We start from the raw sequence: 18416 nt of genomic DNA, 5'->3' as shown, positions 1-18416 counted from the left end.
CGCCGTGGACCCTTCCGGCGCGCCCCCGGGGAGCAACACTTGTCTTATTGGTTCCGCCTGGTTTGTTGGTTCCGCCGCGCCGCCGACAGCTGAGGCTGGAGCTGTCGCTCCCGTCCCGCCGCGGCTCGTCCCCGCCGGACCACAGCTCCCGGAGCAGGACCACAGCTCCCGGAGCAGGACCACAGCTCCCGAAGCGCCGAACCCGGCTGCCGGCTCGGACCCCGCACCGCCGCGAGCGGCCCGCTGGGAGTGGTAGTCCGGCACTGTGGCCTGCGGGACACGCCGGGATTAATAGTGGGGGAGCGGGGAGCGGCCGCGGTGCGGCCGGAGAAGAGAACTACATTTCCCGGCGTGCCCTGCCGTGCGGGTGGAGGCGCAGCTGGAGCGGGAGGGGCGGCGAGGTGAGAGCGGGTCCGGGGCGGCGGGGCCGGGACTAGGGGCGGGGACCTGGACCTAGACCAGGACCAGGACGAGGACGAGGACGAGAGGTAGGGGCGATGATGGTGATGCTCCTGAGGTAGCCGCTCGCTCCCTCACTCCGCTGAGGCAGCCGCGCGGTGCCGTTGCAGATGAACAGGGCGCGGGCGGACGAGGAGGAGTACTGGCACAGCTCCAAGTTCCGGGCCTTCACCTTCGACGATGAGGATGACGAGCTCTCGCAGGTAGGGAAGGTCCGCCTCCGTGAGACACGCGCGCCAGGCAGGGCCCCGTGGCTGTCCCGGCCCAGGCCTGGGCCCCGCGCATCGCTGGGGGTCCTTGCTCCCTGAGTGGATGGGACCGTCGCCTTCTGCCCTATGCAGAGGGTACCAGGGGCTCCCGTCTCGCCCCCCACAGTAGCCAGTCCGAAATCTCATCAGGACTGTGATTCCTCGCCTATACACGAAGCTGCATCTGCGACTGGTTGGGCTGTTTGGGTCTGGATAGGGGAACCTTTGGGTTCTCAAGGTGAAAAAGGGCTACTATGTCTGCTGAACACCTACAGGACTAAAACACGTCCTCCACAAGAAGCAATGGAAGCTGAAGAAGCTGTATTCAAAGCTCCAAGGGATATTGATGGTAATAGGAAACAAAGTGCACTCTGCAACTCTGGTGGTCCTTATGCAAGCTCTTTTGTCCATAGCTAAAGGAATCCAAACGGGCAGTGAATAGCCTTCGGGATATTGTCGATGATGATGATGATGACCTCGAGAGGGTCAGCTGGAGCGGAGAACCTGTGGGAAGTAAGTGCAGAAATACTATAAGTTATCGTTGAGACAGGGAGAGTTTAAAATTACTGCTTAAGTCATGTCACTTAGTCAGGTCAGGAGTATTATTTGCTATCTAATGCTGCATATCTAATCTGATCCTAGTCTCCCAGGTCAGGTTGTGAGCCTGAGTGAGCACTGGATTTACCTGAGTGGATCCACTTAAGAGTGAGCAGAAGCCCAAATTACGTAAGGAAGGGAAGTATAGACAAGCGGAGGGAATACATTATATTTTTTCTAATATATAGTTTACGGCAGGCATTTTGGAGGTTATGGCTTGATATTCATCATGCTCAGGTGGCCTGCAAGATTCTAGGTGATCATTTCCTTCACACCACTGCCTGAAATGGCACCATTTAGAGTTCTCTGTGTTTTGACCCCACAACACTTTAAGGAGATATTCCAAGGTTTAATATATATTTATAGAATGACTCTTATGCTTGAAAGGGAACTGTAAACATTAAGTAAGTGTGTTTTTGGTGTTGAGGGGAGCGAGCTCATGGCCCACACACTCTGTGTGTGCTGCTCGTTGGAGTTCATGACCCAGAGAATATGTGGCGCTTACTAGCCAGTGCCAAACAATGAAAATTTACACATGGATCACCCAGAGGACCTTCAAAGACTCTGATCTTCTTGTCTTTTGCTGTAACTCCTCCCACATTTCTTTTCCTGCCCGAGGTCTCTCTACCTGTCGGGTTTTTTCTCTATCACCCTGATTCTAAAACATGTGTTTTGTGCAGCTGCATGAAAACAAGGGTCTTGAACAATCAGGAGGAAGACGCATTCCTTGTTGCCAGCAGCATATGCACACTGATAGCTGTTTTTCTCTGTGGGAAGGAACACTGTCTTAGTCTTCCAGTGTTAGGAAAGTCTTCTCTTAGGCTTCTGCAATTTGAGGTAGGCCAGAGGCTCTCTATCTTGCTTTGTGCTTTTAGAACAAGGACTGTGCTTTGCCCTGTGCAATAACATGTAAATGTTGGATGGTCTACGCATTTTTTTACCCAAGCCATAACTAGGTGTACAAAATTGCTGAAAACAGCCATTTCTGGAGGACAACATGCAACTGCTTAACAAGCAGTATTACATGAGACTGGGCTTCTGCATGGATAGATGCCCTGCATCTACTTCATGCTGAGGGTCAGAGTTACCAAGATGTGCTAGTGCAGAACTGACCAGCACACACTTGGTAACATTCCTGCCATGCTATAAGATTGTTCTTTACAGACTCTTTTTCTCTATTATAAATGCCCTCTGTCTGCACACAGGTATCTCCTGGTCAATCAAAGAGACAGCCTCTGGCAGCACTAGCTCGCTGGAGGGCCGAGACTCCAGCCTACAGAAGGGCTCTTCCTCCTATGCTGCATTACCCAAACAAGTTTCTTCATACTCCCTAAGCAGCCTATTCAAAGGTGAGGATCATCATATACCATACAGACAAATGGGTTTTCCTTCAGAGTATCAAGGGGCAACTGTGCTATCTTCTGTAAATTGTTTTATTGCAAAACAGGAACGCTCCAGTCTCACCTCAGGTTGGGAGTGTATTGGTCGCTAGTCAGAAATTGGAGACTGCCTTGTGCACAAGATTGCATGCTTTTGTGGTACGGGAGCAGGCTTTGGAGATTATAGCTTCTTAAAATCCAGGTTCCACGGAACAGCAGGGTAGAGCACAGCTACTGTACAGCAATCCATTCGATTGGTGGAAAAGAGCAGGCTATGAAGGGACTGGCTTGACCCATGTAGCCCTCATTTGATCTTCAGTTCTGTAGAGAACACAGGTTGATTATCCTTTATTTGGAGCTCATCTGACTGTTGTTGATGTTGGTTCAGCAAACGTGTGGTAGCGGCAGTGGCAGCATAGCTGGTTACGGGGGGAACTGCACAGCAGGCCTTGGGCAAACTTACACAGCTTGCAAGAGTTCAGCTCTGTTGTCTCACAGCCAGACAACAAAACAGCTTTACTTTGTCTGTCTTTCTCTGAGGTGGTTTTTTACTCTCAACTTTGATAATAAAATGATAAAGAAAGGCATTCAAATTGCAGCCCTGGTGGATGAAGCTGTCCATGTTGCCATGGCCTGCGCAATGCCGTGTGCTTGAGGCTCTGCTCTGCAGGTAGATGAGTGCATTCAGGCATTCTAACCTCTCCTGGCCTCAACACCAAGAGGGCAGATAGGGACGGATTGTTATATGGTTTGTGATGCCACAGACAACATCAAAGCCTTACAGTGCTAGCAGGTGAGTCCCAGCTGTGCCGGTGTAGTGTGAATTGCTGTACGGAGTGGCTTGTTCTATAGTGGCATAGCTGCAGCAAAGTGGCTTGCAGTCTAGGCTTATGTTCCCTGTGGAGGAGATGTTGCTGCTGAAGAGACAGTCTCTCATTGGTGTTTTTCTTTCAGGACGAAACAAACTTCCAAGTTTCCAGTCTCTTTCAGATGGTAAGCTTTGGATCCCTCCCTCATTTTGGGGGGGGGTGCAGATTTACATAAAACAAAGCATTTGCAAAAAATGGGAAGTGTCATCTGCCTTATGGTGCTGAAAGGGAAACTGAATCATGGCCTCTCTGAAAGTTCAATTATGGGTTGTTCCTTTCAAAAAAATTGAAGAACTGGCATGACGATTTGGGGTAATTACAGCTGTTGGCTTTAGAGCAATGTTGTGTTGCCATTTGGTGCTTAAGTTTGGGTCTTCTACCATGAAAACCAAGAAAAGGATGGTTTTGGAAATGGATGTGAATCAGGATTTTGATGTGCTACTCAGCTGTGCCTTTCCTTCTCAGCCCTCACTGACATTGGAGTTAAAAACTATGCCCCAGAGCTGCGCAGACCGAAAGCTGAGTACAAGGTGAGCAGCCTGTGCTTGTTGTATGCTGAGATCAGAGAACTTCCTGCTCCATTGTGATTAATTGGTATTTCAGACAGCAGAGGGCAATGCAGGGAATAGGACAGAAAGCTGCAAGATGCAGCCTTGCAGTAATTTGAGTATTCTCTGCTTTTTCTCAGAAGTAGGGAGCTTTGCTGGGGGTCTTGGTTACTCCTTCTCATAATAAAAAGCCCAGCAGTCTTTGCGAAAAGAATTTCTAAATAGTCCTTTATCTGTAAGCGGCTTTCATGCTGGGTTAGATAAACTGGCATCACATGTGCTTTTTACATTTTTAAATCTGAAACTTCAAAATTTCCTGTTCATCAATCCCTGGGACAACACAGAGGGAGAGTTCCAGCTGGGGGGAATGTTTATCTCCCATATACGCAGTGTAAGGTGTTGGAGAATCTAGTGGATTTTGGGACTGGGTGGATTCCTTCTGCTGGGTGTGAGGTTGTAGTTCCACGTCCCTAGGTCCAGCCAGTAACAGGACTGAGCACATATTCCCTACAGATACAGACATGCACAATAGTAACATAGTTGCCCACATGGATTAACGCAGACAGAAACCAATGCCTTTACTAACAGACACATACATAAAACACTCCAGCTTGATCCTGAGCCTCCTTTCCGTCTAAGCAGGATTGAATTCCATTAGTGGAACATAGACACACTCTGTGGGTCCCTCCAGCAGCTGGTCTTAGACATCTGGTTTGTTTTGTAGCTAAATCCCAAATCCCAGTGTCCTCCGGTTGCTGGCACTTGGACCCTTGAGCCCCTAGGGTTCAAGGTCTCATGCCAATTCCTGGTTCTCAGACTGCTTGTTCTACTCACTGGCTGATTGATCTTGAAGTCCATTAACATTCATATGAGCACATAGACTTGAACAAGTAGGGATTAGCTCAGTTGGTTAGAGCATGGTACTTTTCTGTGGGCCATTTGGGGCAGAAGGCTGAATTACAACTGCTGGCTTGAGTGCCTCACAGAGACCTAGATGCATTTATGGAGTCTGAGTTCAGGAGTGACTCAGACCACTGCCACTTTTTATCCACTGCTTTTAGGTCATAGGGTCTGCAGGCTGCAGGGGAACAATTTTAGTCATTGCAACAGTGGTAGCATATTGCCTTGAGATGGTCTCACTACAGGCTTCAATGCTCTTGTCACATTGTACTTGTCTTATGCGACTCTGCGCTGTTGTCCCTGTGCTCTCCGTGCTGCTGTGGAAGGCTCACCAGCAGAAGTCTGAATGGTAACAAGAAACTGACTCCTTCCCCCTCAGTTTTGGGTTTGTCTGTTTTGAATGTATTTTGTTTGTCCTTCTGAAAGCAACATGGGAGTTTTAATTTGCAAGGAGAACAACCTGATGAAATGCATTTCTTATAAGGGATATGATGAAGGACCTTTCTGAGGCAACACAAAGGCTGTGTTAACATATGAGCCTTTAGCATCCCTCCCCACCAGCATATGCAGAGTCTGAGGGCTCAGCATCTGCACCTGAACACTGTAGGGACACATTCCCTGGAGAATGTGAGAAGCTACACATCGGCCAGCACTGAGGCAGCACAAGTGGAAAGCAGCTTCGAGACTGCTGACATGATCTGGCCTCTTGAGGCTTAAAAGCACTTTATTTTTCTTGTGGCAGGATTACAGCAGTGACTGGAGCCCCAAAGATACAGTCAGGCGAATGCAGAGGGGCAAGGTAAGGACTTTCCTTCCGTTCCTACCTGCTTGTAAGAGATGGGGGATAGGTGGTCCTAAACTGCTTTACACTTCCCTCTGCTCCTGGCTGTTCCAGGAACAGGGAGGGGATCTGTGTTTCTTGCAACACTTAGCAGGGATGGTGCTCTGCCTGCCTGTTGCTTTGCCAGGTGGCAGTGCTGGGATCACACTAGCTCAGAAGCAGCAGGAGACCTTCAGGGCTTTGTTGCTTTGTTTACTTGAGTTGTCCCCTCAGCAAGGCTCTGACAGGAAGTATCTGTACTGCTGTGTCCCTCTCTACCCTTTCTGCTCCCTAGGGCTAGGTTTATTTTAAAAATCTGAGGGTGTGGGGCTTTATCTCCATTCTCAGTTGGTGGCAAGTGGAGGGAGGAAGACAGAAATGGTCTTGGTTACACTGGAGCTGGAATCTTAGTCTCAGCTGCCTCAGTGTGCAGTGAGCACATAGGGAGGTTGTGGTTTTACTCTGCATGTGTCTCCTCAGGCTGAGGTGAACTAAAGGCTGATAGAGGCCACAGATGTGGGGGTAAGAAGAAGGGAGAAAGAGTTACAACTACTTTCTGGTCTCCTCTATGGAAAGGGCCCTGCGGAGTTCTCTCCTCCTGTCAGGACTAGTGGTTTGTGGTGTACAGAAAAGTTTTGCTGTGTTACAAGGGTGTTTGTGGTGAATATACATTGCCTGTTGTCCTAGACTGGGCATTAATGAAGGCTGACTCTGCAGCTCCTTGGGACAGATTTCCAGGGATGATGTAGCATGTAGGTTCAGGTAAATGAGAATTTCTCCACTGCCTGGGAGGGCAGTTATTCATTTTATTGAAGGGCTCATGGGAGAAGGATAGATCATACCTTGTGGGTTGGTTCAGACTGAAGACTATCTGATTCCCCATATGCCTACTTATACCTCTTCTATCTCCAGGTCTGCTCTCTAGAGAGATTTCGTTCCCTGCAGGACAAGCTGGTGCTCTTGGATGAAGCTGTGGCAGGACATGATGGGAATGTCATTACAGCTGTGAGTCCTGTTGGGGCCATACAGGGCTGGGACTTCTGGGTGACCCCACAGAGGGTGCTTGTGAGAATGCAGTCAGTTGGCCTCAGTCTTGCAAGACTGGGGGAGTGTTCTTTAGTTAAAACCAGTTACTGAAAAGTGTCAGAGCTAAAGACTGGGAAGTTCCATATTACTGCTGGCTTTCCTGCCACTTTGCAGAATTCATGTTAATTCAGGTTAATAATAAGGAAACTCATCCATCAGCCTTACAAATCTTTGCAGCAGTTTCTTGAGGGTCAAAGTTTATTCTGCTAATTGCAGCACAGAAGATTTGAGGGGCTTCTCCAGTTTTTCTGGCTTCCAAAGCAGCAGACAGTAAATGGGATTGTGTCAGAGCTTCCCTCATCCAGGATATTTAGTCCCTTGGATCTTGCATGGAAAAGTTTGTCTTTGTAAATCTTGGTCTCACTTATCTAAGCTCCAGAGTAGGAGCTTAGGCAGGCATCTAGGCAGCTGTAGCCCTGGTTCACTGCTTGTCCTGAATCTGGTGGGTAGCAGAATTCAGTTCAGTGCTGTAAGAGCTGTGTTTTCAGAGGCCCTTAGCAAAAGCTTCCCCAGGCCTTGACCAGTTTGCTGTATGTTTGTTTGTCTGTCTGTCTTAATTCTGAGCTGCTTGTCTGTGCTCACAGGTCCTGATATTCCTGAAACGGACACTACGGAGAGGTGCGTGTGACTGAGGCTGAGGTTTCTATAGCGTGTTTCAGTTAAGGGCAGAAGGGCTAATTCTTTCACTGGGTGCAAGTCACAAAGAGAGCAGCTGGGGTATTGCTGTTTTACTGAGCAAGAAGTACTTGCAGTGAGTGTAATGGGGGAGGGGAGACAGTGATGCCCACAAAGACCTCAGAGAGGAGCTTTAAGGAGTGGTAAGTGGTGGTGGTGGTGATGGGGTGAACAAAAATCTGTAGAGATAGCACATGGCTGTGAATTCAGCTGGCAGCCCAACGAATGGGCTATGCTCTAGCCTCCAAGACTGTGACTTAAGATGGGATAGGGTTGTTGAATCCTGCCAATGGCTTGCAACTCCATGCACTGTGCTTAGTCCCCTCTGGCTTGGTAGTGCTAACTTACTTTACCCACCTGTACATAATCTCTCTCCCCCTAGAGATCTTGTTTCGGGAGCTGGAGGTGCGGCAGGTGGCCTTGTGTCACCTGATCCATTTCCTCAGAGAGACGGGTGAGCAAAAGTTGCTTCTGGATCTGCTCAGGTGAGGCTTTTGACCCATCAAGTGGCAGGGCTGAGCACACTGCTTGGAACCTGCCTCCAAGTTAATGCTTGCTCATTCCCTTTTGCAGGTTCCTAGACAGGACTGAGGAAGTTGCTGTGAGTATTCCCAAAAGCATAAGCTCCTTTAGTGCAGAGGGAGTGTAGTGGGCAGGGGGAGGCTGGCTGCAGGGTGTCTGGTAGTTAAGTGAGAGCTTTCCATCTCCGTTTTGCTCTCTGGAATCCTGTATCTCCCAAATCCATGAGAACAGACTGCTTCTTTCCCTTCTCTCTCCAGTTGTCCCAGTACCGGGAGCACTTGAACATCCAGGATGTAGAAAAAAGGAGGGAATTTCTGAAAGGCTGCATTGGGTAAGAAGAAATGCAAGAGGGTGGGAGGGGGATGCTTCACAGAAGGTGACAGTAAAGAAAATTAGACTCTGTCCCAGTGCCACAGCTTATGTGGTTTGAGAGCTGATGTTGGTTTTGCCTCAGTGGGAGTGCAGTGTTGCAGACACAATGTAGACCAAAGAGGAGGCATTTGTGGTGATCTCTAGTCCAGCACCTTTTGCTGCTTACTTGGGGGCAGAGATGCTTCGAAGGACTTTCTGATCATTGACCCCTGAGGTTGTTCAAGATGGAAGTTTGGGTGCCTGAGCACTTGAGGAAGTGTGTAGCATCCACTTCAGGTTGTTCTGTGAGAGGTGCCACATGTTTCTTTCTCTGGAGCCTGTCTAGGAGGGAGCCAGTTGGAGAGGGCAGCTGGACTGGAACTTGAGTACCTACTAGCCACTCAGGCTGGGGAGAATGAGAGCTGTCCCCACATCTCTGTCTGTGGGGAGCTTGTTTGGTAGAGAAGAGCATCCTTCTAAGTGTACTTAGAAGTGAAGGATGCTGAACTTGTTAAGAGCTGGTGACAATATCTCCCTCCTTCGTGTCTGGCCAGGCTGCCGTTCTCAGCTGAGGATACCTCCCATATCCAAGATCATTACACCCTGTTGGAGCGACAGATCATCATTGAGGTATGACATCTTCCCTGCTGGTCAGGGGATGGCTGGGACTACCTGTGAGATCTCTTTCTGTCCCTAACTTACACCACTTTGAATCTAATCAGCCTGCCCTGGCTAGTGTAGCTTTAACTGCTCTCCAAGCTATATGTGAAATACCAGATCTGAGACTTTGTAGCATGTTGAGGTTGTGCTTGTGCATTACCATCACAACACTCTCCCCAGGCCTCTACCCCACAGATAAACAGGCAGTTCCCCTGGCTCATGTTCCCCCTGTCTGTCTTCCTGATTCTGCAGGCTAATGATCGGCACTTGGAGATGGCTGGGCAGTCAGAGATATTTCGGAAATATCCTCGCAAGGCTTCAATTCTCAACATGCCGCTAGTGACCACCCTCTTCTATTCCTGTTTCTACCACTACACAGAGGCTGAGGTGAGGATGATGTGGGAGAAGACAAGGGTTATATCTCATCCTTGTAGCCCTCAAGATGTGCGGTGGTCAAGCTGGAGCGTATTAAGGAAATAAAGGGAGACATCCCTCAGAGAGACCTTGTCTAGGACCAGTTTTGAGTTATCTTTTGTGCTCTGAGACATTCAGCCTGGAACAGCTTGTCAGGGAGTTGCCTCCTAGAAACCACTGTCTTTTACATCTGGCTCCAAGGACCCACAGTTGGCCCTAGATCCCATTAGGCTTAGGTGTGCAGTACTGGTCTTGGAAGTGCTGGAGTTACACCAGTTGAGGATGTAGGGAAACCAAACCAGAGGGAGAGAGCTAATGCAGTGCGATAATTGCTCTCTTCTGCCAGCTGTTTCCCCTGTGCTCATGGCACTGACATGAGCAAAAAGCAGTAAAATCTCGGGGAGGTTCACCCTGTGCAAGGCAGATACCTTACAACAGGTGTCTGAACCTCTCCTGTGGCCTTTCCTGCTGAATTTGCACTAACTTGTCTGCTTTCTCTAGGGAACATTCAGCAGCCCCACCAACCTGAAGAAAACATTTAAGGTGTGTGAGTCTCCCTCTGTTGTGGCAGCACTAGCTGAAAACATGCACAGACAAATTGTATGTAGTGAGGGGGCTCAGTAGGAGGAATTTGAAGGGCTCAACACTGAGATATGGAGGGGGGCATGGCATCCTTGTTGAGTGGAGCCCTTCTGGAGCCTCAGAAAGGCAAGTGGGAGCCATGTGGAGACTTTCAATGGATGCACCCTGTCTGCAGCAGCACTTGCAAATCCCCACTTCATACTCCCTACAATGCTGGCTGTGGCCTCAGTCAGTATCTTGCTGTTTTGCTTGGCTGTTGGTGTGGGTCCTGACAGGGCTGGGGCAGATGCCATTCATGTCCAACCTACACGGGCTTTCTGAGCTGTGCTAGTGCTCTGACTGCAGCTTTCTGCCTTGCAGATTCCTGATAAGCAGTATGTGCTGACTGCCCTGGCTGCCCGTGCCAAGCTGCGAGCCTGGGATGATGTGGATGCCCTCCTCACCACCAAGGTGAGCTGCAGAAAGCTTTGCTAGGGACCCAGTTCCAAGTACCGGTATCTGCTACTGATAGCTGGCTTGTTCTGGAGCTACTGGACAGACTGGTTTTATTTCAGCAGCACCCAGCACCTCTGCTGCAGAGCGTTGCAATATCTTTTCTCCTCTCGCGGCCTAAGACCTCTGCTGGGCCTGGCTTGGCTGCAGCAACAAGGTTGGAGAAGGGCCCTTGAGCTCCGTTGCCAAAGGGTTTGCAGCCAGCCTGTGCCCAGCCCCTGCATGAAGGGCTCTGCCAAGGATGCATTTGGTGGCTGGTACAGTATGTTACTGGCACTAGGAAAAAAGCATTTTCTTGTGGCTGGAGGAATTGCCCTTCTGGTTTAACATAGGTTTGGTTCTTGTTTCAGAACTGGCTGGGCTACACCAAGAAGAAGGCACCTATTGGCTTTCACCGGGTTGTGGAGATGTTGCAGAGGAACAATGCTCCTGTGCAGGTAAACAAGGAAGCACTGCTTATGTCGTCTTGTTCCTTGTTGGGATTTGGTGTTTTAATAACTCCCCAAGTGAGCTGCTTCTTAGTTTGGAGTGGGAGTACAGTTTGCCGAGCTGCTGGCTCTGCCATGCCCCCCTGAGCCCCCCAAAACACACCACGGGTCCACAAGACCACCAGAACACACCCTGGGCCCCAAGACCACCAGGGTGACCATGGAGACACCACGAGAGCCCCCCAGTGATGTCACAGTCCCTTGAGACCACCAGGACACACCATGGCCCCCTGAGACCACCACAGCACTTGGCTGAGTGACCCATGCATCAACAGGAAGTGTGGGTGATAGTGAGGGCTGGGTCCTAGGTCTGACTGCAAGAGGGATAGCAGGTCTAGAGTTGTCTGTGAACTCTCTCCCTCTGTGAATTGCCACCTTTCTTTGCTATATTAAATTTTCTCTTGCTTAATCTGGCTGGCAATGGTTAACCTGATCCATAGGAATGAGGTGGCCTAGGACTCTGAGCTTTGTGAGCAAAGCTTTACTGCCTCTGGGGTCTTGACCAGTCTTTTCCAGGTCACTTGTTCCCTTAGGAAGGACAGGGTCAAGTTTGTGTGACCGGCAATCTTGAAAGGTTTTGGGACTAAGGTGAGAGAACAAGGCAGGAAGTACCTGCAGAAGGGAGCTGAGACATTCTTCCTTCTCTGGCAGGTGCTGCAGGAGTACGTGCGCCTGGTGGAGGATGTGGAGACCCGGTTGAACCTTGCTACCAAATACAAGTGCCATGATGTTGTCATTGAGGTAGGCACCTGCTGTGTGTGTGAAAAGATGGGACATGAGCCTGCTTTTTCTCTCTAGCTTTTCTGTGCTCTGCCACATGCCACTGCTGTCATGTGCCTGGTGAGGTTTCTTGATCCCTGTGGCCTGGGAAAAGTGATAAAGTTCCCAATGGAAGTCCAGTGAGCCAGGAGAGTGACTGCTAGTATTTGTGTTATGAAGTTGTTCTGTGCTGGGAACTTGATGGGGGGTTGTAGAGTTGCCCTGCTCATCTACAGGGCACGAGCTGTGGAAGTGTCCAGTTCACTCAGCTGAGTGTTGGTTTTGCTGTTTATCTAGACCTACAGGGATCTAAAGGATCGTATCCAACTGACAGCATATAAGTGCAAGGTGGAGCGGGGCTCTGCAGAAGAAGAGAAGATAAACAGTATTCTCAACAACATGGTAAGAAGTGCTTACTTTTTCTTCCAAAGACTCTCATCAGAAATAGACGTAGATAAGGTGTAAGGGCATGGTTGTGCTACATACTTTCTATACCTGCTGGGAAGCTAATCTTAGTTTGGGGTTGCATTCAGCATAGGAATAAATGGTTATACTGTTGGAAAGTGCACCCTCTGGCCATAGCTGTCCTCGTCAGGGTTTGGGAGTCACTAACTTGGCCCCTAAGGGATCTATGTTCAGCATTGCTCTTAGTCATGTCTTGTTCTCTCTTTTAGCAAATCCGGTGGAAGAACTGAGCACCTGTGAAGGAGCCTGTTTGGCCATTGCCTTGTCAGTGAAGGCAGAAACTGCAAAACCCAGTCCAGTGTCAGCAGAGCAGCTCTGTTTCTAATCATTGTATGATCAGCGTTTGTCAGTGATAGTGGGTGCCTATGGCTTGAGGGACAGTGGCATTCAGGCTGGTTGAAGGCAGCTACTCAAATGTAGCCATCACAATCATGGTACTGATCCATCAGGGTTGATTCTTTTTGGAATCTGATTGTCTTTGACTTGGCTGTAAGCTAGGCATCACTTTTGTTTATGGAGGGAAGTTGCTAGGCACAGCAAGGTTAATGTTTGCTCTGGGTGGTGCCTGGGCTTATTCTTGCAAGAGGAACAGTCAGTCAGAATTGTGAGTCTTTCCACTAGACAGTGCTGACCAATCCGTGTAACACTCAAGCTGGCTTGGGCATCACCAATCATGGCTGTGGCTGGAGTAAAGCCTACTGGACCTAGTTCTCCTTGCGTCCAAGTGTTGGGGGAAAGGACCAGCTGCACCTTAAAACTCTTTTTTTTTTTTTGTTAGTTTGTTCTGGCTCACTCTAGGAAAAGAGGTGTGTGAACTCCTGCAGAGAGCTAGGACAGCAGCCTCTGCCAGTATCCTACTGCTGGCACTTGGAAGATCCCTTTATCAGGGAAAGACAGGCACCTAGTGTGGAGCTGGTTAGAGTCCTCTTGGATTGGATGGAGAGCAAGCAGGGACCCCTCTCAGTTGACACAAACCTGCTGGCACCAGCAGCTCTTTTCTCTGAGAGTGTTATGCCAGGAAGGATTGAACTGCACTTTCTCAGAAACACAACTCCTCAGGCAACTGCTGGCTTCATCCTTCAAGACCTCACTTCAACTCCTTAAATAAAGCTGTTTCTTTCTCCTTGGGCTGTTTGTTTCCTTCCCTGACTAAGCACATTGTCACCCTTATGTGCTGATCCTGAGCAATTTATCACACCTCCCACAAAGTGAATATGCAGGGTGTTTTCTCGTGTTCTGAAAAGCACAGTGCATGTCACCATGGAGCGGCTTTGCTTTCAGCACTACCTTATTTCACACTTTTAATGCCATCAGCACAGATGAAATAATTTTAATGTTGTAGGAGACTTTGCTGCTGCAGGGGGGTCAAACAAACACGAGGGTAGGTTTGGATTCCAGCTTCCCTGCTGCACTGCACACTCTCATTTTTTTCTGTTGGTGTATGTTTTTTTCCTTACAGAATTGTTTGGGTTGGAAGGGACCTCTTGATCATCTAGTCCCATCCTGCTTTAGCAAGGTCACCTGGAGACCAGGTCATCCTGTCATCCTGGCAGACCAGGATTGTGTCTGTTTGGGGTTTCAATATCACCACTGTAGACAACTCAGCTTCTTTGGGAAACCTGTTCCTGAATTTGGCCACATTCACAGTAAAAAGGTGGGTTTGTGTCTTCAGATGGACTGAAGTCACGTTTCAGTTTGTGCACCTTGTTGTCACTGGGCACCACTGAAAAGCATCTGGGTCCCTTCATTCCCTCTCATTAGATACTTAGACACATTAATAAAATTTCCCCCGAGCCTTCTCTGGGTTCAACAACCCTAGCTCTTGGCCTCTCCTCATATGAAAGATCCTCCAATTCCGTAGTCATTTTAGTGGCCCTTTGCTGGACTCTGTCCAATATCTCCATGTCTCTTTTGTACAGAGGAGCCCAGAACTGGACATGGCATTCTGGATTTAGAAAGGAAGGATTACCTTCCTTAACCTGCTGGCAACATTCACCCTAAGACAACCCAGGATGTTGTAGACTAGGCTGAGGTTTGCTGCAAAGCTCTCACAAATGCTCCAGTCCGGGACATTGCCTGGTTGTAGGAGTTGGAATGGTGTCACTGGTTGGGATTTTTGTCAGGGAGCAACAGGAGAAGCTGAACATAGCCTTGTAGGCATCTGATGAAAATATTTTCATATAAAATAAATTTTCACACCTGTATTCTCCAAGCATGAACTGCTCCTGATGCTGAGCTGGGCTCTGTGCCCCAGTGTCCATGTTTCCATCACGTGTCCTGAGAGCCTGGGTAAGTACTCCCCAGCCTGGGCCTGGAAGTGGGACTGCACTTATATGCACTTTTAAGTGCACTTTTCTCACAGCACTTCCAGCAGAACCCACTATCTGCCAAATATCAGTTTAGTTGTTTGCTTTTTTTTTTACCAGTCCCAACTGAGGGTGGTGGAGACATTAACCCTGTCCTTTGAATGCTGGCTATTTTAATTTAGTCCACTCCATTCCTGTGGCTTTTCAAAATTCTCCTTGTTATTTACTAAGAACTTGGTCAGTGACTGAGACTCCAGATTGTTAAATATTCACCTAGCAGAAACCATCTCCCCCACAGGGTGGTAGCGCTGAAACAGAAACATTGCTCTCCTTGTTTTCATGGCTGCAGGGTCAGTTGTGACAAGCTCCTCGCTGGGCTATGAAGGCCCAGCCAGGAGAGGAGATGGGCCTTCAGCATTGCAGCAACTGCTTCCATACACACTGTCAGCTGCCCCACAAACTCTTAGATAAAACAAGACAAGTGGGGAGAACGGTCCTCCAGGGAGATGCTTGGAATAAAATCCTCTTTCTAATCATCTCAGGGAGATAGGAAACAGAGATTATTAAATAGCTTTTTATACATCTTGAAAACTAGCCAGATCCCAAGGCTTGGCTGTTTCAGCTTCAATTCAGCCCACGTGAACCGGGCCAGGAAGCTGAGCTCTGTGCATGTTTATCCCTGGCAGAGAGGCTGCCTGTTTTGTGTCATTCTGCTGCTACCCTTTGCCATGTAGGAACAGTGATGGGCAGCCACCAAAGTCCTCTGTGCCACTGTGGGCAGGCAGACAGCAGTCCCAACCTTGAAGCAGTGGTTTGTGTTTCACCTGCATGTGGCAGAGCACAGGTAATCGTGCTTCCAGTGCCCAGAGGTGCTGGTTGGTCACATCTGCTCTTACATGCTTTTACAACAATGCCCAGCTGCTGTCCTGGGTGGACATTGCATTCCTCTGCTGTCTCCCATCAAACAGTGCTGTCCGCCTGCTCTGTCATTTGTCCTGTCATCCAGGAGCCCCGCATTGTGTACAGCTTCGACACCTCCATCCCTCTCTGCAGGAACTACACTGGTATTAACATTCTATTTCATAGAATCATAGAATCAGCCGGGTTGGAAGGGATCTCTGAGATCATCAAGTCCAACCCTTGATCCACTACTGCCGTGGTTACTAGACCATGGCACTAAGTGCCACATCCAGTCTCATCTTAAAAACCTCCAGGGACAGAGAATCCACCACTTCCCTGGGCAGCCCATTCCAATGGCTGATTACCCTCTCTGTAAAGAATTTCTTCCTAATATCTAACCTAAACCTCCCCTGGCACAGCTTAAGACCATGCCCTCTTGTCTTGCTGATAGCTGCCTGGGAGAAGAGACCAACCCCCACTTGGCTACAACCTCCTTGCAGGTAGCTGTAGAGAGTGAGGAGGTCTCCCCTGAGCCTCCTCTTCTCCAGGCTGAACAACCCCAGCTCCCTCAGCCTCTCCTCATAGGACTTGTGCTCAAGTCCCTTCACCAGCCTTGTTGCTCTTCTCTGGGCCTGCTCCAGCACCTCAATATCCCTCCTGAACTGAGGGGCCCAGAACTGGACACAGTACTCCAGGTGTGGCCTCACCAGCGCTGAGTACAGGGGAAGAATCACTTCCCTAGTCCTGCTGGCCACACTGTTCCTGATCCAGGCCAGGATGCCATTGGCCTTCTTGGCCACCTGGGCACACTGCTGGCTCATGTTCAGCTTCCTGTCAATCCAAACTCCCAGGTCCCTCTCTGTCTGGCTGCTCTCCAGCCACTCTGTCCCCAGCCTGGGGTTGTTGTGGCCAAAGTGCAGGACCCGGCACTGGCCTTGTTGAACCTCATCCCGTTGGAATCAGCCCAACTCTCCAGCCTGTCCAGGTCCCTCTGCAGTGCACTCCTGCCTTCCAGATGATCGACACTCCCCCCCAGCTTAGTGTCATCTGCAAATTTGCTGATGATGGACTCAATCCCCTCATCTAAATCATCAGTAAAGACATTAAACAGGACTGGGCCCAACACTGATCCCTAGGGGACACCACTAGTGACCAGCCGCCAACTGGATGCAGCCCCGTTCCCCACCACTCTCTGGGCCCAGACATCCAGCCAGTTCTTAACCCAGCACAGAGTGTCCTGTCCAAGCCATGGGCTGCCAGCCTTTTCAGGACTATGCTGTGGGAGACAGTGTCAAAGGCTTTGCTGAAGTCCAGGTAGACACATCCTCAGCCTTCCCCTCATCCATCAGGCGGGTCACCTGATCATAAAAGGAGATCAGGTTGGTCAGACAGGACCTGCCCTTCCTAAACTCGTGCTGGCTTAGTCTGATCCCTTGACCATCCTGTAGGTGCTATGTGATTGCACTTAGGAGGATCTGCTCCATAACCTTGCTAGGCACTGAGGTCAGGCTGACAGGCCTGTAGTTTCCCGGGTCCTCCTTCCAGCCCTTTTTGTGGATTGGCGTGACATTCGCCAACTTCCAATCATCTGGGACCTCCCCAGTGAGCCAGGACTGTTGGTAGATGATGGAGAGCAGCTTGGTGAGTTCTTCTGCCAGCTGCCTCATCACCCTTGGGTTCATCCTTCAAGGAAAACAAAAATCAATGCTGAATAGCTGGTGGCCGTTTTCTATGCAGCCCTGAACAGCAGCACGTGGCAGAACCTGCCTCACCAGAAGGCACTGAAACTACTCAATGACCTCAGTTTTCCTGAATGCTGCTCCATGTGGGCAGAGCAGAAAACTTCCTGTCCAGGTTTGTGTGCAAGAGTTTTGTCAGCAAGGGTTTTGCCTCTTTGATGACTCAAGAGGAGAAAGTAAACGGTGGAATGCTGAGGTACTGCTTGTCCAGGCTTCCCCTTCGCTCTGAAACTTGCCCCATCCCACAGCTAAAACAAGGGCTGTCTTATTGGGTTGGAAGATGCTGAACTCTGTGTTGCCCTTAGGACCACATACCTGCCAGAGAAGATTGTTTTAGATGATGCATTAGCAATAAAAGACCTGGACTGAGATATTTTGTCTCTTGTTCCTGTTTAGTTACTTATCAGGGTTGTCTGAATCCCATGAGCAGGACCGGGGCACCGAATGAAGAAAACAAAAATTCCTATGGGAATACCTAGAGAGGACAGTTCTTAGGGGTAATGAATTTATAGCAGTTCACGAACTAGGATGTTTAGGCAGGGGAATACTGCTTGAGGGAAATTACTCCTGCTTGTGCAGGATTGTTCTAGAGCCATTAGGCTCAGTTTTGCTCCACTTGGCAGAGTAATGCCTGGAACATTTTATATTCAAGTCTTTGAGTCTGATTGTTTCTCAAAGGCCCAAGGAAGAGTCTTGCAGTCAGACATTGAAGAAAACCATTATTTGTCACCTTATTAACAAGCTGCTTTGGACTGCAGTTGTCTGCAAATGTTTTTATTTGTTTTCTCTTCCCAGAACCTTTTCCTGGTTTGACTTGACAGCTGTACCAATGAGAAAGTCTCTCCTTAGCCAGCTGCTAGAATAGAGAGAGCTTCTCCAGTGCCATCCCATGCCTGGTGCTCTACTAGACCAGGCATCCTCTGGAGACTGGTCTACAAAGCAATGTGGGTAATCAGCACTAATCAGCTGTAGTGGAGCCTGGTGTGATACTGGATGACAAATCTCCATGCTTCACAGCTGCTTCCAACATTTTCTCAGAAATTCCAGAGGAAACTGCTGAGTATGATTCTAAATTCTCATAAACCATAATGAAGCCCATCCAGAATGCTTTGCTGAGATCTCATCCCAGCCTCCTCATGGGACTAAGGGGTGTGAGA

General features: G+C 49.2%; 2 protein-coding genes across 2 annotated transcripts; both read left to right on the top strand.

Annotated features, from left to right (window-relative positions):
• The first annotated feature begins 349 nt into the window (after positions 1-349).
• VIPAS39 (VPS33B interacting protein, apical-basolateral polarity regulator, spe-39 homolog) lies at positions 350-13439 on the top strand. The gene is made up of 20 exons (XM_027672556.1): positions 350-401; positions 570-662; positions 1121-1220; positions 2510-2653; positions 3638-3676; positions 4018-4082; positions 5743-5799; positions 6733-6825; positions 7491-7524; positions 7964-8066; positions 8155-8182; positions 8361-8434; positions 9009-9084; positions 9367-9501; positions 10030-10071; positions 10471-10560; positions 10953-11039; positions 11742-11831; positions 12147-12251; positions 12524-13439. The coding sequence occupies exons 2-20, from the start codon at positions 570-572 to the stop codon at positions 12542-12544; spliced, it is 1476 nt and encodes a 491-aa protein (XP_027528357.1). The 5' UTR covers positions 350-401; the 3' UTR covers positions 12545-13439.
• A 2009-nt stretch (positions 13440-15448) lies between these two features.
• On the top strand, positions 15449-18407 carry NOXRED1 (NADP dependent oxidoreductase domain containing 1). Its single transcript, XM_027698482.1, is given in 6 exon segments — positions 15449-15592; positions 15594-15719; positions 17179-17371; positions 17374-17455; positions 18055-18201; positions 18203-18407. Coding segments are annotated over 6 exon segments (831 nt in total). The 3' UTR covers positions 18342-18407.
• Positions 18408-18416: the final 9 nt, after the last annotated feature.

The sequence above is a fragment of the Neopelma chrysocephalum genome, unplaced genomic scaffold (assembly GCF_003984885.1).
Source record: "Neopelma chrysocephalum unplaced genomic scaffold, ASM398488v2 Primary Assembly neopelma1_24, whole genome shotgun sequence".
Lineage (NCBI taxonomy): Eukaryota > Metazoa > Chordata > Aves > Passeriformes > Pipridae > Neopelma > Neopelma chrysocephalum.
This window is presented reverse-complemented; position numbering and strand designations above follow the sequence as displayed.

What these genes read in the sequence shown, in the direction of transcription:
- VIPAS39 (XM_027672556.1), top strand. Translation starts at nt 570, where the DNA reads ATGAACAGGGCGCGGGCGGACGAGGAGGAGTACTGGCACAGCTCCAAG. An exon ending in GAAACGGACACTACGGAGAG is followed by an intron (nt 7,525 to 7,963) that starts GTGCGTGTGACT and finishes CTCTCCCCCTAG; the next exon opens with AGATCTTGTTTCGGGAGCTG. An exon ending in ATGCCCTCCTCACCACCAAG is followed by an intron (nt 10,561 to 10,952) that starts GTGAGCTGCAGA and finishes TTCTTGTTTCAG; the next exon opens with AACTGGCTGGGCTACACCAA.